Source organism: Cladophialophora immunda (genome assembly GCF_000835495.1).
Source record: "Cladophialophora immunda strain CBS 83496 unplaced genomic scaffold supercont1.2, whole genome shotgun sequence".
Lineage (NCBI taxonomy): Eukaryota > Fungi > Ascomycota > Eurotiomycetes > Chaetothyriales > Herpotrichiellaceae > Cladophialophora > Cladophialophora immunda.
Window position 1 is genome coordinate 3470062 of NW_015622542.1, and position 16909 is coordinate 3486970.

General features: G+C 54.4%; 6 protein-coding genes across 7 annotated transcripts; 3 read left to right on the forward strand and 3 right to left on the reverse strand.

The window, feature by feature from the left end:
* Window positions 1-110: 110 nt before the first annotated feature.
* On the reverse strand, window positions 111-1824 carry PV07_03497. Of its 2 annotated transcripts, none has more exons than XM_016390223.1 (2): window positions 1765-1824; window positions 111-1704 (listed from the first exon to the last, which is right to left on the reverse strand). In XM_016390223.1, exon 2 carries the CDS (start codon window positions 882-884, stop codon window positions 390-392), a length of 495 nt encoding a protein of 164 aa, XP_016252125.1. In that variant the 5' UTR covers window positions 885-1704; window positions 1765-1824; the 3' UTR covers window positions 111-389. The 2 variants fall into 2 exon arrangements, with proteins under 2 accessions (XP_016252125.1, XP_016252126.1); XM_016390224.1 differs by lacking the exon at window positions 1765-1824 and having other exon boundaries at window positions 111-1382; window positions 1434-1704.
* A 2791-nt stretch (window positions 1825-4615) lies between these two features.
* Window positions 4616-6148, forward strand: PV07_03498 (uncharacterized protein). The gene has a single exon (XM_016390225.1). The coding sequence runs from the start codon at window positions 4827-4829 to the stop codon at window positions 5403-5405; it is 579 nt and encodes a 192-aa protein (XP_016252127.1). The 5' UTR covers window positions 4616-4826; the 3' UTR covers window positions 5406-6148.
* A 1837-nt stretch (window positions 6149-7985) lies between these two features.
* On the forward strand, window positions 7986-9750 carry PV07_03499 (uncharacterized protein). The gene is made up of 2 exons (XM_016390226.1): window positions 7986-8644; window positions 8708-9750. Exons 1-2 carry the CDS (start codon window positions 8053-8055, stop codon window positions 9655-9657), a joined length of 1542 nt encoding a protein of 513 aa, XP_016252128.1. The 5' UTR covers window positions 7986-8052; the 3' UTR covers window positions 9658-9750.
* Window positions 9751-10203: 453 nt separating this feature from the next.
* On the forward strand, window positions 10204-12590 carry PV07_03500 (uncharacterized protein; the record flags this gene model as incomplete). The annotated part of the gene is made up of 3 exons (XM_016390227.1): window positions 10204-10611; window positions 10770-12160; window positions 12280-12590. 3 exons carry the CDS (start codon window positions 10204-10206, stop codon window positions 12458-12460), a joined length of 1980 nt encoding a protein of 659 aa, XP_016252129.1. The 3' UTR covers window positions 12461-12590.
* On the reverse strand, window positions 12579-13884 carry PV07_03501 (3'(2'),5'-bisphosphate nucleotidase; the record flags this gene model as incomplete). The annotated part of the gene is made up of 1 exon (XM_016390228.1): window positions 12579-13884. Exon 1 carries the CDS (start codon window positions 13677-13679, stop codon window positions 12579-12581), a length of 1101 nt encoding a protein of 366 aa, XP_016252130.1. The 5' UTR covers window positions 13680-13884.
* A 16-nt stretch (window positions 13885-13900) lies between these two features.
* Window positions 13901-15016, reverse strand: PV07_03502 (uncharacterized protein). The gene is made up of 2 exons (XM_016390229.1): window positions 14468-15016; window positions 13901-14403 (listed from the first exon to the last, which is right to left on the reverse strand). The coding sequence occupies exons 1-2, from the start codon at window positions 14928-14930 to the stop codon at window positions 14300-14302; spliced, it is 567 nt and encodes a 188-aa protein (XP_016252131.1). The 5' UTR covers window positions 14931-15016; the 3' UTR covers window positions 13901-14299.
* Window positions 15017-16909: the final 1893 nt, after the last annotated feature.

A 16909-nucleotide genomic window follows, 5' to 3' on the forward strand; every position in this document is an offset into this window, starting at 1 on the left:
GTCTGCCCGCTAAGGACCGACAACCCGAATAGCGAGGGAGCACTCTATTAACCACGCAAGCTGAGCACCAGAGTCGAGCAATAGACATAAGACAATCATATTTCTCCGGAATGTAAGTTGCGGTCTCAGCTGCACTTGGACATCCGAAGTGACAAAGATCTGTCGCTGACATTTACGCGCTTTCTGATTGGCTGGCTAGAGCCCTTTGCCGTTTCCTTCACCCTCAGGAGTAACACTCACAGCAACTCCTCAACTCCTCAACTCCTCATAATCATATAAGACAAGAAGACAGCTGAGAGTCTTTGTTTCGAGGTCCTTCACGAAAACCATTCAACGCCCTGTCTGAAGCGAGCATTGGCACCAAGAGCCGCACATTTTGTCCCGTCCCCTCACACCGCCGGCGAGTTCAGGTCAACGAGATTATATACCAGCATGGCACCTGAGAAATGGCACTCCGAGAGGGTCCCAAATTTCAACTCACCGGGCCAGGAAAGGCAAACACTTCCCACAGCAGCAGACCTCGAAGCCAACCGCCCGCTTCTATCCAGGACGTCAACGCTCCAAGAAAATCCACGTGACCAGACGGCATCTGTCTTCCTTTCAGACAAAAGCTCGCAACGACGTCGGAGATGGTTTTGGCCCGATTGGGACTTCCGCATCAACGCGCGGGTCGTCTCCGATGCAATTCTGGGGCTTTCTGATGGACTCACTGTTCCGTTCGCTCTCACCGCTGGTCTGACGGCTCTAGGAGACACCAGAGTGGTTATCCTGGGAGGGCTCGCAGAGCTGATTGCGGGAGCAATATCAATGGGACTCGGAGGATACGTTGGTGCCAAAAGCGAAAGGTATGTCCAAACATGTGAATCGCTCCATTCTTTTCGCATACACTGACCAAGGACAGTGAATCTTTCAACGCCACAGACCGTAACTGCAATCAACTCCTCCTGCACGAACCGCAAGCAGCAAGAGCCTTTGTCCAGGAGTATTTCGAACAATTTGGACTGTCGACAGAAGAGACGAAACGAGTGGCAGATCACATGGAAGCGTCAACTCCGCTGCTCAAAGACTTTCTCATGCGGAACCATTTCCAAGCATCCAAGCCAGACACGGGTCGACCCTATCTCTCAGCACTTACACTCGGTATCAGCTATTTCACCGGTGGCTTTATTCCGTTGATACCATATTTCATTGTTGCCCGCAATAATGTTCTGGCCGGATTGTGGTGGAGCATTGGGCTAATGGCAGTGGTGCTGCTGATTTTTGGATATGTCAAGACTGGAGTCGTTCGGGGCTGGACTGGGAAGGAGAACTACCAGGCTTGCACGGGAGGAGCATTGCAAATGTTGGTTGTGGGTGTTATTGCCGCTGGAGCAGCAGTATGCCTGGTTCGATTGATCAGTGGCGATTGAGCACCAACCTAGAACCGCTTTCACCTTCTAGCAGTCTTTCCACGCTGCGTAGACATGGTCCCGTCTTGCTATTCGGCGAGGTGGAAAAGTCAGATTGACCCTATGAACTAGTGGCCCGTGCATAGACAGTGGTGGTCGAATAATATGAGTGCTGCTGGGTACGGTCGGTGGCCGCCGACTGACTCGGTACCACCGCAGAGGGTATGTGGTATTTGAACGGGAAAGGATCAACAGTGCGGGCCGTGTGTGATAGAGTTTTCTTGAGCAACGGGCGACGTGGGTTAACGGTGTATACCTAGTTTCCATTAGTTGACCTCGGCCGAAAGAACGACTCTGGAAGCAAGGGCAATGATACTTTGGGATGATGAAGGAATCGCGGTGGGTGATGTAGGTGGCGGAAGCGTCGCAGTCAGCGTGGGAAGCAGGTGGGAGAAAAATGAGAGAAGGACGAGAATTCGGATCCCGCCCACTCATCCACTCGTCCACTCGCCCAACTCGCCCACTTTTTCCTCTCGGCTCTGCGCACCTGTTCGCTCTCTCGCGCGTATTCCTTTTCCCTCGTCTCCTGTTCACACTTCTCGCTATCCTGCCTCTTTCCCTTTCCACCCATTGTTCTCTACCGCTCAACTAACTTTCTCACTATCCTCGAAGCGAGCTATCATGGCTGTATCCCCATTCGCCCTACCAAATACCAAATGTCTGGGTATGCAAGAGCACGGACCTTGTGGGTGGCAGCACAACCAGCAAAGATTTTCACCTCACGCACTCTTTGGTCAGAAAATGATTCCTACCTAGAGTTACCTACCTCCGATTGATGCGAATTGAATCCCGGCCATTACCTCGCTCGATCCTTCTAGGTTCCCCGATTCCTTCATTCCTGAGAATCCGTCCATTGAACTGCCGTTCTCACCACCCATGCTCTGTTCGGTCGGAAAGCGCTTCCCCCTGGCCGTGACAAGAGATACGCTGCAAGATTAGTTAGCTACCGGACATGGCTGAGATGTTGAGAATACGAAGTACCTGCCTATCCGTTCGACCCATCTTTCCGGAAAGGGCGGGACTATTGATTTTCCATATGCAAGACTACGGTACTCCGTAAGTGCACGCCTTTCTATACACCCAGCCTCCTCTTTTCATAGTGGCCCTTGTCATCTGTGGCTTGCACGGTGCTCTATCTTCCTGCTTTGTTCGGATGCAGTGGCTTCAGTGGCTTCCTTACTCGGGTCCATCGACCATGTCGTTGTGACCTCTCGTCTATTCATGCCTCGTCCTCTGGAGCACCGCTGTCATCTCAGTCGGAGTCATGAATCCCTGCATCTCAACCTTGATCGCTCTCACCACCCTTGCATGAAAATATGCTTTTTGCCATTCCCGGCTTGTTTTTCCAGTGACCGCCCTTGCTCTACGCCGCACCACTTGTTGCCCTCGGAATCGCTCAACGTCTGTCTAGTTGATGGCCGAGTTGCAAATTTTGGGCCAGTCAATGCCAGTGAGCATTGCGACTCGTCATCCGCATTCTCTGGCGCATCGCACTATGAGTTTTTGAAAGGGACGGACTGATTTTTAGGCGTTGTGTGACCTTTGGCCAGCATACCTCTTGTGACAAGCGTCCTTGAGGTTTGAACAAAGTCAAACTCTGCAGCAACCATCCGATAATGACAGACTATCGACTTGCCGTGTTACACGGATCCCACGCCGCTGGCCGATTGCCCAACAACCACGGGATGGGGTGCCAACAACCGGGGCGAGAGCACTCTGATTGCATTTTTCCTTACACCAAGCATTCATTCTATCTTGAACTTTTCGCCCTTGTTGCCCTTGGGTCGTCAACGGTCACTATGCCCCACTTGAAAGATGGTGGGCGGGCGATTGGGACCCTTCGCTCATCCCTAGTGTAGTCCGGATGTCTGGCCAAAGTAGGCTATCGCCCATTTGCGATACCATGATATATCCTACGCAGACTTCGGTGCCTGGAATTCCAGGATCCAATATACTTTAGCGTCTGTAACCAGACAGCAAGCAACCCTGGCTTTTGACCGACTGGACGACCGACGGACGGGACAACGGACAACATGCAGGATAAGGATCCATTCACCCCAGCACATTCAACACATGGCACCTTGGCGAGCATCTTTTCCTAATCGAGGACTTTTCACTGAGCGAGGCGATATTTTGTACCTGCACCAGTTAGTGCCACCGGTATGCACGGCTGACGTCCTGGGATAGAGTCTGCACTGATGCGCGAACCTGTCATACTGGAAACCGCTGGCACCTTGCCAATTTTTTTTTTGTGGACACGCCCGGCGTTCTCGTCTCCCTTGCAGGAAACGAGTCGTTTGCGCCCAGTGCCCTCCCTTTGCCAAAGAGTTGGAAGAAGCTGGCTCAGAAATCGACACGTCTGCTCACAGTTCTTCTCGTGGCACCAGACACAACAACAAGTTTGTATCCGGGCGCAGTGGTCGAGACACCAACTTTGTTTCCCTGAGTCGCTAGCCCCTCATTATCCGCTTCCGCTTACACGTGGGCAATTGCAAGCGAGGAACAACACACCGGGACGGTGGGAAGAGGGTGTGTTGGGATTTCTCCCCGTTCCTGAAGCCTACCTTTCTTTTGCTTAGCTTTACCGGCTCCTCCTGCGGGATTTTTCGGCGACCTTTGGGACAGCTTCCAATCGGCGCTCTTTGGTACCTGACAAGGTCGACTGGGCCTGGACAGGGTGTCGAGGCTCCATATCGGAGCGGGTCTCCAAACCAGGGTGTGCCAAGTTGGGTCTTTTGTGGCTTGCATTAGCTCAGGTACCACCCAACCTCTGGGCTTGCGCTCGGCCTCCTATTTGATGGTCATATTCAGGAACCAGCGAAAATCCAACAATGCCATCCACTTCACCGCCAGGGGACAGCCCATGGCGCCGGCAGTCACTGTTTCGAAGCATATCCGGCCTAGGCGGGTCATGCTTTTTGCACTCCCCTTCTCAGTTCTGAAAAATACCAGGGCCTTGACTGACTCCGTAGGGGCCCATTTTGGTCTTGTCCGTGGCGGACAGCGCCAACGTACCCGCGAAAATCTCTGAACGACGGAGAGAGGGTCCCATGTCCTGTGGGACTGGGGGCGCTGAAGTCGAACTCCTTCATGCTCCTCGAGGTTTGTTGTTGAGGTGAACGTGGAGTTGGATGTGGAAGTCAACTCTACTTAAAGCGCGTCCTCCCCTCTGTTGTGTGATTTCCTGTTTCCGCAACATCTTGTCAATCCTTTACACCATCTCCTTCTCTGACAGCCTCGAGCAGGTCTCCCAATCAGCATCATTCATTAGCTGAAAGACCCTTTGTCGACGAGACAAGGACCACTCATTTTTGTCCAACCAACACCGTCCCTGTGACTCGACTATCCCTCACCTTCTACAGGTACATCACAATCAAAATGCAATTCAAGAACGTCGTCGCTGGCGCAGCCGTGCTGCTTGCCTCTGCCCCCGCCGTCATGGCAGTGGGATCTGCTACCGTCGTCAACAACTGCGGGTACCCTATCTACTATGCGGCTGTTGGAGGCAGCTCCAACCCGAGCATGCAACCGCTTGAGGGAAGCTACAGCCAGTCCTACAGCGAAGAAGGCGTCGGCATCTCTATCAAGCTTGCTCCCAACGCTACCACGTCTGGACCGGTCTCCCAGTTCGAGTTCACCTGGGCCAATGGCAAGATCTCGTACGATCTCTCCAACATCAACGGCTACCCCTTCTCTGCTGGTGGCATGGAGATCGTTCCATCGATGCAGAACGACCCGAACAACCCAACCTGTGTCGTTGTTGACTGCCCGGCGGGCCAGTCTGTTTGCACTGCCGCTTACAATGCCCCTGATGACACTCGCACCATGGTCTGCGACCAAGACTCCAACCTCGTCTTGACCATGTGCCCCGGCGGATCGAGCAAGCGCAGCGTCGCCCTCAGCGAAGGACACGTCCATTACCGCGTCCATGCTCGCCACTTGCCTAAGAAGGCATAGACGTCAGCTGACGACCAACGTCGGACAATCCAAAGCCAGCACCGTATTGCCACTTGTATAGTTTTCCAAGACTTTTTGCGCAGCTAGCTCTGCCGCCTCTCTTCCGACTTTATACTGCCTGCAAATACGCTCCTTTACGGTATTATCCATGAGTCGACACATGGACATATCAACACCCCTGCAGGTTTAGTACCCGATCTCGACGATCATCATCATCCTTCTTCATCACTTCATTTTTCGTCCCGGCGACAGGTCTCCCGTGGGATATTGGAAAACAACAATGGCAATATGCCTGGCTACGAAGCAACAAGCAAACAAATTCACGAACATGCGAATCACGTCATGACATGGCTGATGATCAGCAGCGGCGGCGATGGTGGACAATGGTGGCTGGCGTTGCAAACTTTTCCTTTTTTTTTGGATATTTTGGGCAATAGTCTTCCTGACTGGCTCGCGGTATTATCGACATGGCTTTGAGGTTCCTTGATCGGACATATATCTGTACCCAAGCAGTGATGTCATGGTCGGACTCATCGCATGTGCAGATGGTGGGAGGAAAAAAACTATTGTTATAGAACATGGATATGTCCCGGCGGAGAGTCGAAGGAGTCGAGCGATGGTCTCAGGACGTCGCGCTCTGCGAGACATCTACAAAGGGTGTATTACATGAATGTTAATAGACTTCGCTTCTTGGATACCATATACATAGGGACACAACACATTGGCACATCAGCAATGCCTTGCACGGCTACGATCCTTCTCTTTTTCGAATTGTTTGGGTGGCCGTTGCCGTTGGACCACTCTGCTCGGTACATGCAACGGCACGACGGTGGTGGTGGTGGTGATGGTGATTGCTGAAGGTGACGACGACAATGCGCCCCGTGGCGTTGGTGGCGCTCACTAGACGCCTTGACCTCCTTTTAGCTCAAGCCACAAGGTCAATAACCCCCCTTTCCTCGTAAGCTGAAAAGCATCCGTGGAAAGGGAACCTGTTAGCGCGCTCCCTTTCCCCTGCGTTGGGGCCGCTCGGATCACCGTTTGACTCCCTCTCGGTTGCCGGCCGTCAAGCTTTTCGGCTACCCAACTACTAGCCTCTTTGCCAGGGGGGGTTCCTTGTCATTTTAAGGTCTGAGCAATGATCTTCAGGAACAGGACTCGAGGGCCAGCAATCTGAAACCGGGTGGCTTGTCCCATGCGAATAGCTAAGGCAGGTACCCCGGTTGATGGCAGAAAAGCCTATGTATGGATATGGGGCGTCAATATACAAACTCGCAAGGCATAGCGAGCGTCTCCCCCGCCCGGTGGATGGCTGGGTCAGCGAGGAACGGGGCGGTTAACAGCCACATGAAACATGAAACGAAGATGCTTGATTTAGAGAGCACAACAAACAAGGGCCTTGGGGCTTCACCAGGCCCATGATGGAAATTTGAGGCTTCGTCATCACCGTGGGCTTTCTCGTCCTCCGGACTCCGTACGCTGCGCCTCTCTGCGGGATAATTTTGTTTCTGGAGACATTGATGGGGAAACAGGTGGAGTGTGGGATTCTCAATACTGGTATGTACTTACCCAAGGCAACATCAGCAAACAAACAATAATCATGGCAGAGAGTGAACTTCGTACCGGGTTTTGCCTTGTCGGGAATCAAAAGGCTGAGACGTTGTGTGTTTTGAAACGCGGCTCCCCTGGGCCAAGATCTACGGAGAAGCTCTTTCCCCCCATTCGTTACAGATCACACTTTTTCCAACAACGTGGGATAATAGGAGACTTGGATCTAGACATCGACTCGTACCTACAGTAGGCATCGGGTTGTCAATTCTGGGCAGGGCCAGGGCCTGGTCTGGCGTGTCTGAGCCTGCTACCGATGGGTCTCTTCATCACCGCCGGAAGGACTCCGCAGAGCAAACAAACAAACAACAACAACACGAATAATGGACAATGGGCATTTGCATGGACATCCATGCCCCCTGGACTGAGACATTCACCTCCACCCCGGTAGGCACACAACACCCCTGTCACCCGCTGGGCAAGGCTGACAGGCTCAGCTTTACAGGGTTGGTCCCGGGGGCCGGGTCCCTTCTTCCTCGCCCCCCCAACCTTATATGTAGAAAGTAGCCTAGGTCGACTTAAGAGGGCCCCTCAGCCTGACTTGCTATTTCCTGTTGTCAAGAAGTCTTTACTCCGACGTACTCATTCCTCGCCGGACGGCACCTGTTCCCTGGAATATGCGCTGTCCACTTCTGTCATTAGCTCAAGAATTTGCATATGAGAAGTCACATGCGCGAGGCTGACATTTGTCGCTGTTTCTGGTGTTATTTGGACGACCCTGGAGAATATCCATCCCAGAGGACGCTTGATTCAGCATTTCAACAATATCCTAGGCAGTCTGCATCGTCATGGTCGTCCTCGTAGCAGGTGGTGCAGGTGATTTAAGGTGAGGTTAGTTGTCGTGGCGAGCGCTGATTGGTCGAACATGTCTTTTCAGTGCTTGGGAGAGGCTGTTCCCCCAAAACTGTCGCTAGCATGCTTGCTACCACAAACGCCTTTCACCGACTTTCCCTCACTTCCACCTAACCCCCCGAGGCCACAATGGCTTCACGATAAGCCTATCTTGTATCATGTTATCCTTGACACAGGATTTTCCTCCTTGATGTGTCCCGACAGAATGGCCGGTGACTACATTGGCTATGTGGAATCCTTGCGGCATCGATACCCTAATCTGCGTCGCTTCTGCGACATTGAGGGCGCGAGCAATGTGAAGAACAAGGAGGAGACAAGTCGCGTCGTCGTCATTGAGATCCGTGAGAATGGCATAAGCCAGAAAGGATTCGATTCTGCCGATGATCTTGAGCGGTATATGCAAGGCCCGCCCTCCGGATCAGAACCGTGTAAACACCGGGTGTATGTTCTGGAGGGCACCGCGCCAGCCTATCTCCAAGTCCTCGGTCGTCGTCTTCGAATGGACCCGTTTGTGTTCGCGGAGCAGTTGATGCGCGGCGGAACCCGCAAGGAACAGGCCGCGACGCTGCCTTCTCAACACGGCCTTGAGCGGTGCTTTAGCATGCAGTATGTCGAGGCGCGTGTATTTCCCGATGGCCGCCTAAACACCCTCGGGGCTTGTTGTCTCTACCGAGACCGGAAGATTTGGGCGACCAAGATCAATTCGAAGTTTGACGAAGTGGCCAAAGTCCACAGGATCGCATCCTTTTGGTCGCGGAAAGAAGCGAACGGTGCCTTCAACGGTAAGCTGACAGGTCCGCTGCCATGATCGTGCCCCAGAGAGAGGACTAAAGTCGGGCACCAAGGTCTGATTCTCGTGGATCCGCCGGTCGGCCAGTTCATCAAAATCGGCAAGGCCGCTGAAAAGGAGATCCGACCCTGTCAGAGCAGTCTCTACCAGGGAGGCTACGTCGACATCTCGCCGTTCCCGTGTGCCCTGGACCTTGACAGAGACTGGGAATCCCAGCCTGGACCAACCCGCGAGTCGTTGTTCGATGACATTCTGTTCTACTGGAACCACATGGACAGATTCCCCAACTTGCACTCCTCCATTCTCGAGAGCCCGGCCGGCTTCTTCGACGGGGCGTCCTTCTTCCTCAAAAGCATCATTGCCGCAAACTGGATGCAGTTTCTGGTCTACTTTGACGAGATCATCGACCGTCTTGAATACTCCCTGGCTCGCGCGGACATCAACGCCCTCGACGGCGTGGAGAATCACCTGGTCGACGTCACGCACTGGCATCGGCGCTGTTGGAAGTCCTGCGAACAAGTCGAACACGCGATCCACGCACTTCAACCTCAACAGCGCTCCTCCCCGACGGCGGGCTCTGCCTTCACCGGCATCGACGACTTTGTCTACATCCACCGGAAACTGTGCGCCCTCACAGAGCGCTGCCAGCGCCTCAGCCTGTCTCTCACCCATGTCATCAGCGTGATTCAGTCCCGGCAGGCCTCCGAGGAAGCCCACAGCTTGAAGATCCTGACGCTCCTCGGTATGTTGTTCGTGCCCCTGACTTTTTTGTCCGGCATATTTAGCATGTCCGGGGATTTTCTGCCCGGGGAACGCAGCTTCTGGATCTACATTGTGGTCAGCATCCCGGCCGTCATCATGGTGTTCTTGGTCGTGTTCTCGAACCAGGTGGCGCAGTTCCTGAAGCTCCGGGAAAAGCCGAGGAAGAGTCTCCTCAATGTGAGACTTACAGCGAGACCCCCCATGTTCGCACAGGGAGAAGCCAAGGACGCAGAGAAAGGGTAGCTGTGCCGCCGCCCTCGGGCAAATTCCCTGAGAGATCTTCCTCTACACCTGGGACTTGCAAACGCGAGAAATTTTTTTGGGATTGGCTGCATCGATTTCCTGGTTAACCCAGCTCTGCAGTAGAATACCAACATAGCATAGCGGTACACTATTTGTTAATCCCGTCAGCCACGTCTCATCCTAGCTAAACACCTATACCTACCCGAAATGGTATATTTCCCAGTATTATTATTATAATATCTACAGTCCATTTCCTTCTGCGGACGAGCGGGCCACTTTCACCGAGATATGTACTCCGCCGTAGTGGTTGCGACACACACTCGCTGAGCCACTCTGCTACCTCTCTTTCTCCCAGCCTTGCCAACGCATCCCTCGACGGAAGCGGCGGGGAACTGGCCCTTTTTTGCCCGAGCGTGAGCTTCTTCCATACTACTATGCCGCCGGTAATTCAAATGTCCAGATGCCTCTAAATGAGCCCTCGTCGGCACTCCCCCCGCGCGCAACACCGTTGTGGCTCAAGAAGAAGACGAGAAAGCCGCGAAAGATATGTCTTGCGAGTCCGTTGCCTCTCCCAATGGAGCTGCGGGATCCTTTTCGCCCTGTGTCCTCACGTACCTGACCGAGATCTTCGACAACAACGCGACCGAGTCGACGACGAAGAAGAAGGATTGTGGCCCATCGAGTCGGGTCGGGAACAAGGCTCCTGCCCAAGCCTTTGTTCACGCGATTCAGGGCGGCGATCCTGACCCCGACAACCCCCTTCTGCAACATGACTTCGTAGGCATGCACGAGTTCTTGGTGCACATGGCATCTGGGGGCGCCGACGCATTGGCTCTCCCTAGGATGTCTGATTTCTTGCAACCCCTCTCCGATTACTTCATCAATTCGAGCCACAATACGTACATCACGGGCAATCAGCTCACGAGCAAAGCCAGTGTTGAACCCTATCGAAATGTATGTGGGAGCAATTTACTTTCTGTACAATTCTGAGATGCCACGCATTGATTGGATGCGGTGGTGGTTGCTGGGCGTTTTCATGATAAAAGAAAGTCTTCTTTCATTGCCTGTGTCCAAGAAAAAGTCGCCATGAATACTTATGGATCCTACCGCAGGCACTTTTACGAGGCTGTAGATGCATTGAAATCGACGTGTGGGATGGCATATCGTCCGCGGAATGTTCCAATGGCCCCAAAGGTGATAAAACAAGCCGTCGGTCGACGCCCAAACCGGACGGTCATGGAGAGAGGAAAGCAAACATGCGGTCTCGAGGCGTCCCGGGGAAATTGTCTGGCTCACCACTGGCATGGCTCTGTCAGGTTCCACGCCTGGGTTCAAAACATTTCTCGTCCACCGCAAGCCCATCCCCCTCAGCTTCACCGAACTTCAACGGAGTTTCAACGACGTCTGCAAAGAGACGGGAGCCACGGGTCGTGCACGGTCCTAGCCTCAGCAAAGGCGTCCCCTTTCGAGACGTCTGCCATGCCATCCGCGAGACCGCGTTTGTCTCGAGCGACCTACCAGTGATTATCAGCCTGGAAGTCCACGCGAGTCCCCAACAGCAAGAGGTCATGGTCGACATCATGCAGGAAATCTGGCGAGAATTCCTCGTGGACCTCGATTCGATGAACGCGACATCCTCGGGGACGTTGCCCAGCCCTCACGAGCTTCGGCGAAAGCTCTTGATCAAAGTCAAGGGCCCACCGCTTGATCACCATGCAGAGAGTGGACAGACCGAGGATGGTCAAGGGCCTAAGAATCCGGGAGCCCCCCCGATGCGCAAGGTTATAGATCTGCTGAGCTCCTTGGCCGTGTATACCCAAGGGTACTCCTTTCGGGACTTTTCACAGCCCGAAGCCTCCCTGCCCACACACATCTTCTCTCTGTCCGAAGCTGCGATCCGGAGACTTCACAAGAACGACGCGGACTTGCTGTTCGCACACAACAGGAGCTTCCTGATGCGAGTGTTCCCGTCCGGGCGGCGCGTGGACTCTTCCAATTTCAACCCTTGCTTTTTCTGGGGCCAGGGAATCCAGATGGTGGTGATGAACTGGCAACGCCTGGACGCGGGCATGATGCTCAATGAGGGCATGTTCGCAGACGCTTCCGGCTGGGTCCTCAAGCCAGAGGGGTACCGGTCCGACGAGGTCGCCTCGGCGTCGTCGGGCGGAGGAAAGCCTTCCTTCGCAGCAGCAGCGGCGGACTCCACGCTCAAACGACGCAGTCTATCCCTCACCCTGACGCTGTTTGCGGGCCAAAACATCCCAACTCCCACGGGTGAGGCTCCCGACCGAATCAATCCCTACGTGACGTGCGACCTTCACCTCATGATACCCAGTGAGAGGGCCCTTGACAGCTTGAACACCACGGAGAAAAAGACGGCACAAAAGCCTAGAACGTATAAACGGCGTTCGGCACCAAGCAAGGGCCCAGATCCCGACTTTCGGCGCGAACGGTTGTGTTTCCCCTGGGTTTCGGACGTGGCTGAAGAACTCAGCTTTCTGCGGTAAGTCTTCTGCCTGTTCTCTTTCCTCGTTCTATTCCCCCTTGCCAGTGTCTATATTTTGTGTGTTCCGACCTGCCTTGAGTCACTCACATGTCTCATTTTGTTTTGTTTTGGCGCAGGTTGAAAGTGAAAAATCGTCAAATTGGGAAAGACGGTCTCATCGCCTTTGCGTGCATGCGGCTCGATCGGTTACGGCAGGGATACAGATTCATCCGTCTGTTTGACGACAGGGGCGTTCGCAGCGAGGGGAGGATTTTGGTAAAGATCGAAAAGACATCGTCATCTTCATCGTCGTCGTAGGCCCTCTCTAATTCACGAATCCGGAAACTGAGGGAGGGAGGGAGAGTAATGGATCGCATGGTCCTGACTGGGCCTTTTTCAATTTTTTGCTTTTCGGTGTGTTTTCGGTATACAATGCCTAGCCACCCTCATCCACCGCCCTCGCGACCTTCAGCACCTTTGAATGGATCGCTGCGGATGCCGCGACAATGCCCCAGTTGTTCTCGAGCCTGCGCCCTCGCGTGAAATCCAGCTCCTTCCCATCGGCATCAGTGACTCTCCCGCCTGCCTCTTCGACAATCAAAGCCCCGCCCGCCACGTCCCAGACGCACGAGTGGTAGTCCCGGGGAATACGAAATGCGACCTGGACATTGCCGGCGCCGATTGCCAGGGCTGCGAACCGCATCTGCGAGGACCAGAGCTGCGTGCCGGGCCAGGGGGCGCCGACCCGCCGCGCGAACTCCTGTTGCTTCTCCGCGTCGTATGATTTGTTGCTCGGCTGGACGAGGCGGATGCGCTCAGCAATGCCCGGATCATTGCTCCCGATCATCGTCACCCTCGTCGGCGGACCCAGCTGGTCCTTGGCTCCCATTTTGCGCACAAACGCCCCCTGGCCCTTGACCGCGCTGAGGACGCAGCCGTGGCCGTCAGTGTCGACGAGACTCTCGTCGACCTCAATAAACTCGGAAGGAGAAGCAGCAGCAGCCTCAAACGGCAGATTCGGACATCCGACCACCCCGACCTGTTGCGTCCCATCTTGCAGCAGAGCAAGCGACAACGCATACTGGGTGCCCTTTAAAAACGCCGCCGTCCCGTCGAGCGGATCCAACACCCACAAGCGCCCACTGTCGGGCCCGCCCATGCCTTCCCCACCCATGTCGATGTACCGGAGCACATCGTCCACCCCCTTCAATTCATCGCGCAGGAGTGATGCTGCATCGGGGTGAGGGCTCTGCCGCAACGTCTCCGACACGAGGTGCCAGACCTGCTCAGCGAGCAAAGGGCTGTGGCGCAGCTCCGCGGCCGACTCTTCACCCAAGAAGCGGTCGTTGGGAAAGGAATGGGCGACGGTGGCGATGAGCAAGGCCTGAGATGCGTAGTCGGCCACGGTCACGGGGCTTTGGTCGGATTTCCAACTTGACCCTTTATCCTGGGAAGGGAGTAGGGATTTTGTTGCGTGTGAAGCGAGGTGGATGGCGCGGAGGGCAGCTGCCAGCTCTTCAGCGTAGGGGAGAGACATGTTTCCTTTGCCAGAGTAGTCGGTGGAAAGCACTGAAGGGGATAGGCTAAATGAGGGAGATTTCCTAGGCCGAATAGTTAGCAGAACACCACAGAGATCGAGGGCGAGGTAGCCCTGTCGCTGCTGGCCGCTGGCTGCTGGTTGCGTTCATCTACTGTTCGAAGAGTATGTACTCGGTACGCTCTCGCCTGGAGGCTAGTGAAACTTTGGAGGATTGTGGCTGGTGGGTGGGCGGTGCAAGGAAGTGCAAGATTGTGCTTGGCAAGGCTTCCTTGCTTGTGGCTGCGTAACTGACTTCCGTACGAGAAACCCGGGGCCCGTTCATATTACCCCCCCCCTTAATATCAAAACCGGCGGCATGCCTCGCCCACGATTCTGCCCGAAGCAGTAGGTCGTCCACGGCCGTCCAGACCGGAGGCAGATTTCTCGGGCAACAACTTTACAGGGTTGGTCCGGGTCCATTCTTCCTCGCCCCCAACCTTGTATATGGAAAGTGGCCTGGGTCTGCTCAAGAGGATCCCTCAGCCTGACTTGCCATTTCCCCGCTGTCAAGGAATCTTTACTCCGACGCACTCGTCCTCGCATGGCCGCTCTGTTCCCTGGAATACTCTCAGCACGCCTTAGGCCTTCGTCCCCCATTTCATTCCGAGTCTCTGGAACCAGGCAAACCACGAGCCAGCCTCGACGTCCGGAAAGGTCGATTGCCAAAGGGCCGCAAAGGAACCTGCTCGACGTCAGAAAACTTTGTGATGCACCACTTTTTGGGCTGGTCGAATGCTCTCTCTTACCTTCGGCTGGTCCAAGCTCTCCGAACCCTAAGGCCTCGATGACCCATGGGGCAAGGTAGACCAGGATCCCGATAGCCACAACGGTAAGTATCGCTGCGGTGAGGATTGGGTGTTCTCGCACAAACTCGGAGCCGATGGCATGGGCTTTGTCATATGCTTCCTTGATAGCACCGCCCATGGCTTTCCCTGACTGCAGAGCCGCAACGAGGCCGTCCAGGACGCGCTTCGCCAGCCCTTCATACCAGCCGTTTGTGTGTACGACGTCTTTGAGACGGGTCTCGAGCTCCCGACCGGGTTTCTCGGCCGTGAAGAGAACGGAGAGGATCGAGGACGCGAGCTGCTCTTCGTCGGCGGGCTCGACTTGTCGGTGCGTGTCGTTGGCTTTGACGTCGACGGGATAAGGTGGGAGATTGTTGTCTTGAGCTCCCCCGAAACACTCGAGGACAGATCTGAGAAGGTCCATGATGGAATGGAAATGTGTCTCTTGGAGCTCTTGATTTTGTGGGCAATGTCCTCAGACGCGCGTTGCACACGGTATCAACCGGAAGGGGAACTTCTCGAAATAAAATACTAGACGCAGTTGATGTATCAATGAGGTCGGGCTGGAGGTCGCACATTGTCAGGCTGTCAGCCTTACTGCCTGCGGCGAACACTGCCTGGCCTTGAGGGGGCCATTGTTACACAAGCGGCAACTCCTCCAATGGTATCGAGCCACGACCTTCCATCAGCCTCAAGGATATGTGAGTCAGTAGTCGCCATTTCTGCTTCGTGGTATCATCATCTACTCCTATGGGGTCTTCATATCATGAAATTTAGCACTTCGCAGCTGTCTCCTGCACCCAAATCATCCAGCCAACCGAGCAAACTCGACATGTGATCGTTCCTGTCGCCCACAGAGCTCCTGTTCATCCCAAACAGCATCTCGCTGGCTGCACACATTGATTGCGGTTGGTTGATCAGGTTGACGACGGGCTGCATGGCTAGGTCGCAGTCGGTCGACCTCGCCCAACCAAGCGTGAACAACTTTGTTCCTTTTGTCAGATCTGGTCCATGATCTTCACCTCACTTCTTTTTTTCTTCGTTATCTCCCTGGTTGACGGATACTGGAACGGACTCGGAACGCAGTCACCAAGTCGACGTGGTGGATGGAGGGCCGGGCTGCGCTCCGGGAGTACCATTTGGGCCTTCGTCGCTAGTCCCATTTTCAGCCGCGCTAGCCGTGAAGAACACAGACCATCACGACCACTTACCTCTCAATAACCAGACGTTTTCGCTGCGCCACCCTGCGCTTCACGAATCTGAGGAAAAGGCCGAAGTGTAGGAACAGGGAACTGGCTTGCTGATTTTGCCTTCCCCCATGTTTCATTATGTTTTAACATTGCTGCAGCCTTCCTTTCTAACCTCTGCGGCTGGACAACTGTCCCAGTTACGCTGTCAGGAACACGGTTCTGGCAAGCATGTACGCCAAGAGGTTCACGTTTCTGCCACGGAATGGCATGATCCTCAGTCCCTGGTGCGATCTCGAAGGGACTGCGCGACTGTTCCTGACGTACGCTCTCTACTTTGGATATCCTGGTTGAGCCGAGCGACCAGATGCACTTAGTACAGTCTCGATAATTACATCAGATTGTCAAACACTCATGCAAGAATCAACGATGCCTGCATACGGATGCGAAAGTATCCGCAATCCAGCGGTATGTCTAGCGTACTTTGTGCTATTGGAAAACCGGTAATGCATGGAGACAGAGTGCCTGCATCTCTCCTCCTTATGAGACCATACAAAGACGAATCAGACGTGTGTCTCGTGAGTGGCAACCGTACTTAACCGTAGCCATTTAAGGGTGTGCTCGATGGACTCTGCGTGTACCTCGAGTTCACGCGCTGTCCATACCAGCTGAGGTCTTCTCCTCCACCTCTCGCCTCGTGGCGGCAGATCATATCACGAGAATCGAGATCCATGAGAAATTGGTTTGGCGGGTTCCTGGAGTCGACGATGAATTTGTGACATTGAGGTTGGCGGAGTCCTCAGCTACGCTTAGCTTCTCTGGTTGTGGGTTGTCGTCTAGCGGATACTGTCCAGGGATGGCTATTGGAATGGTAGAGGGAACCTCAGGCGTGGTGGGAGGTGTTATAAACACAGGCTCGGCCATCATCCCATTGCGGACAGTCTCAGGCGTGGTGGGAGGTGTTATATACACAGGCTCGTCCATCCTCCCATTGCGGACAGTCTCTTGAAGCTTGTTGCGTTCCTCTTGCGCTTTATATAGCAGCTCCTCAGAGTTATGCAGTTGACCCCTCAACTGAGTGATATCGGCTTCGAGGATCTCATTCAGACCCCTCAACTGAGTGTTCTCGGCTTCGAGGGCCTCCTTTTGACCCCTGAGCTGAGTGATATCGGCTTCGAGGATCTCGTTCAGACCCCTCAGACCCATCAACTGAGTG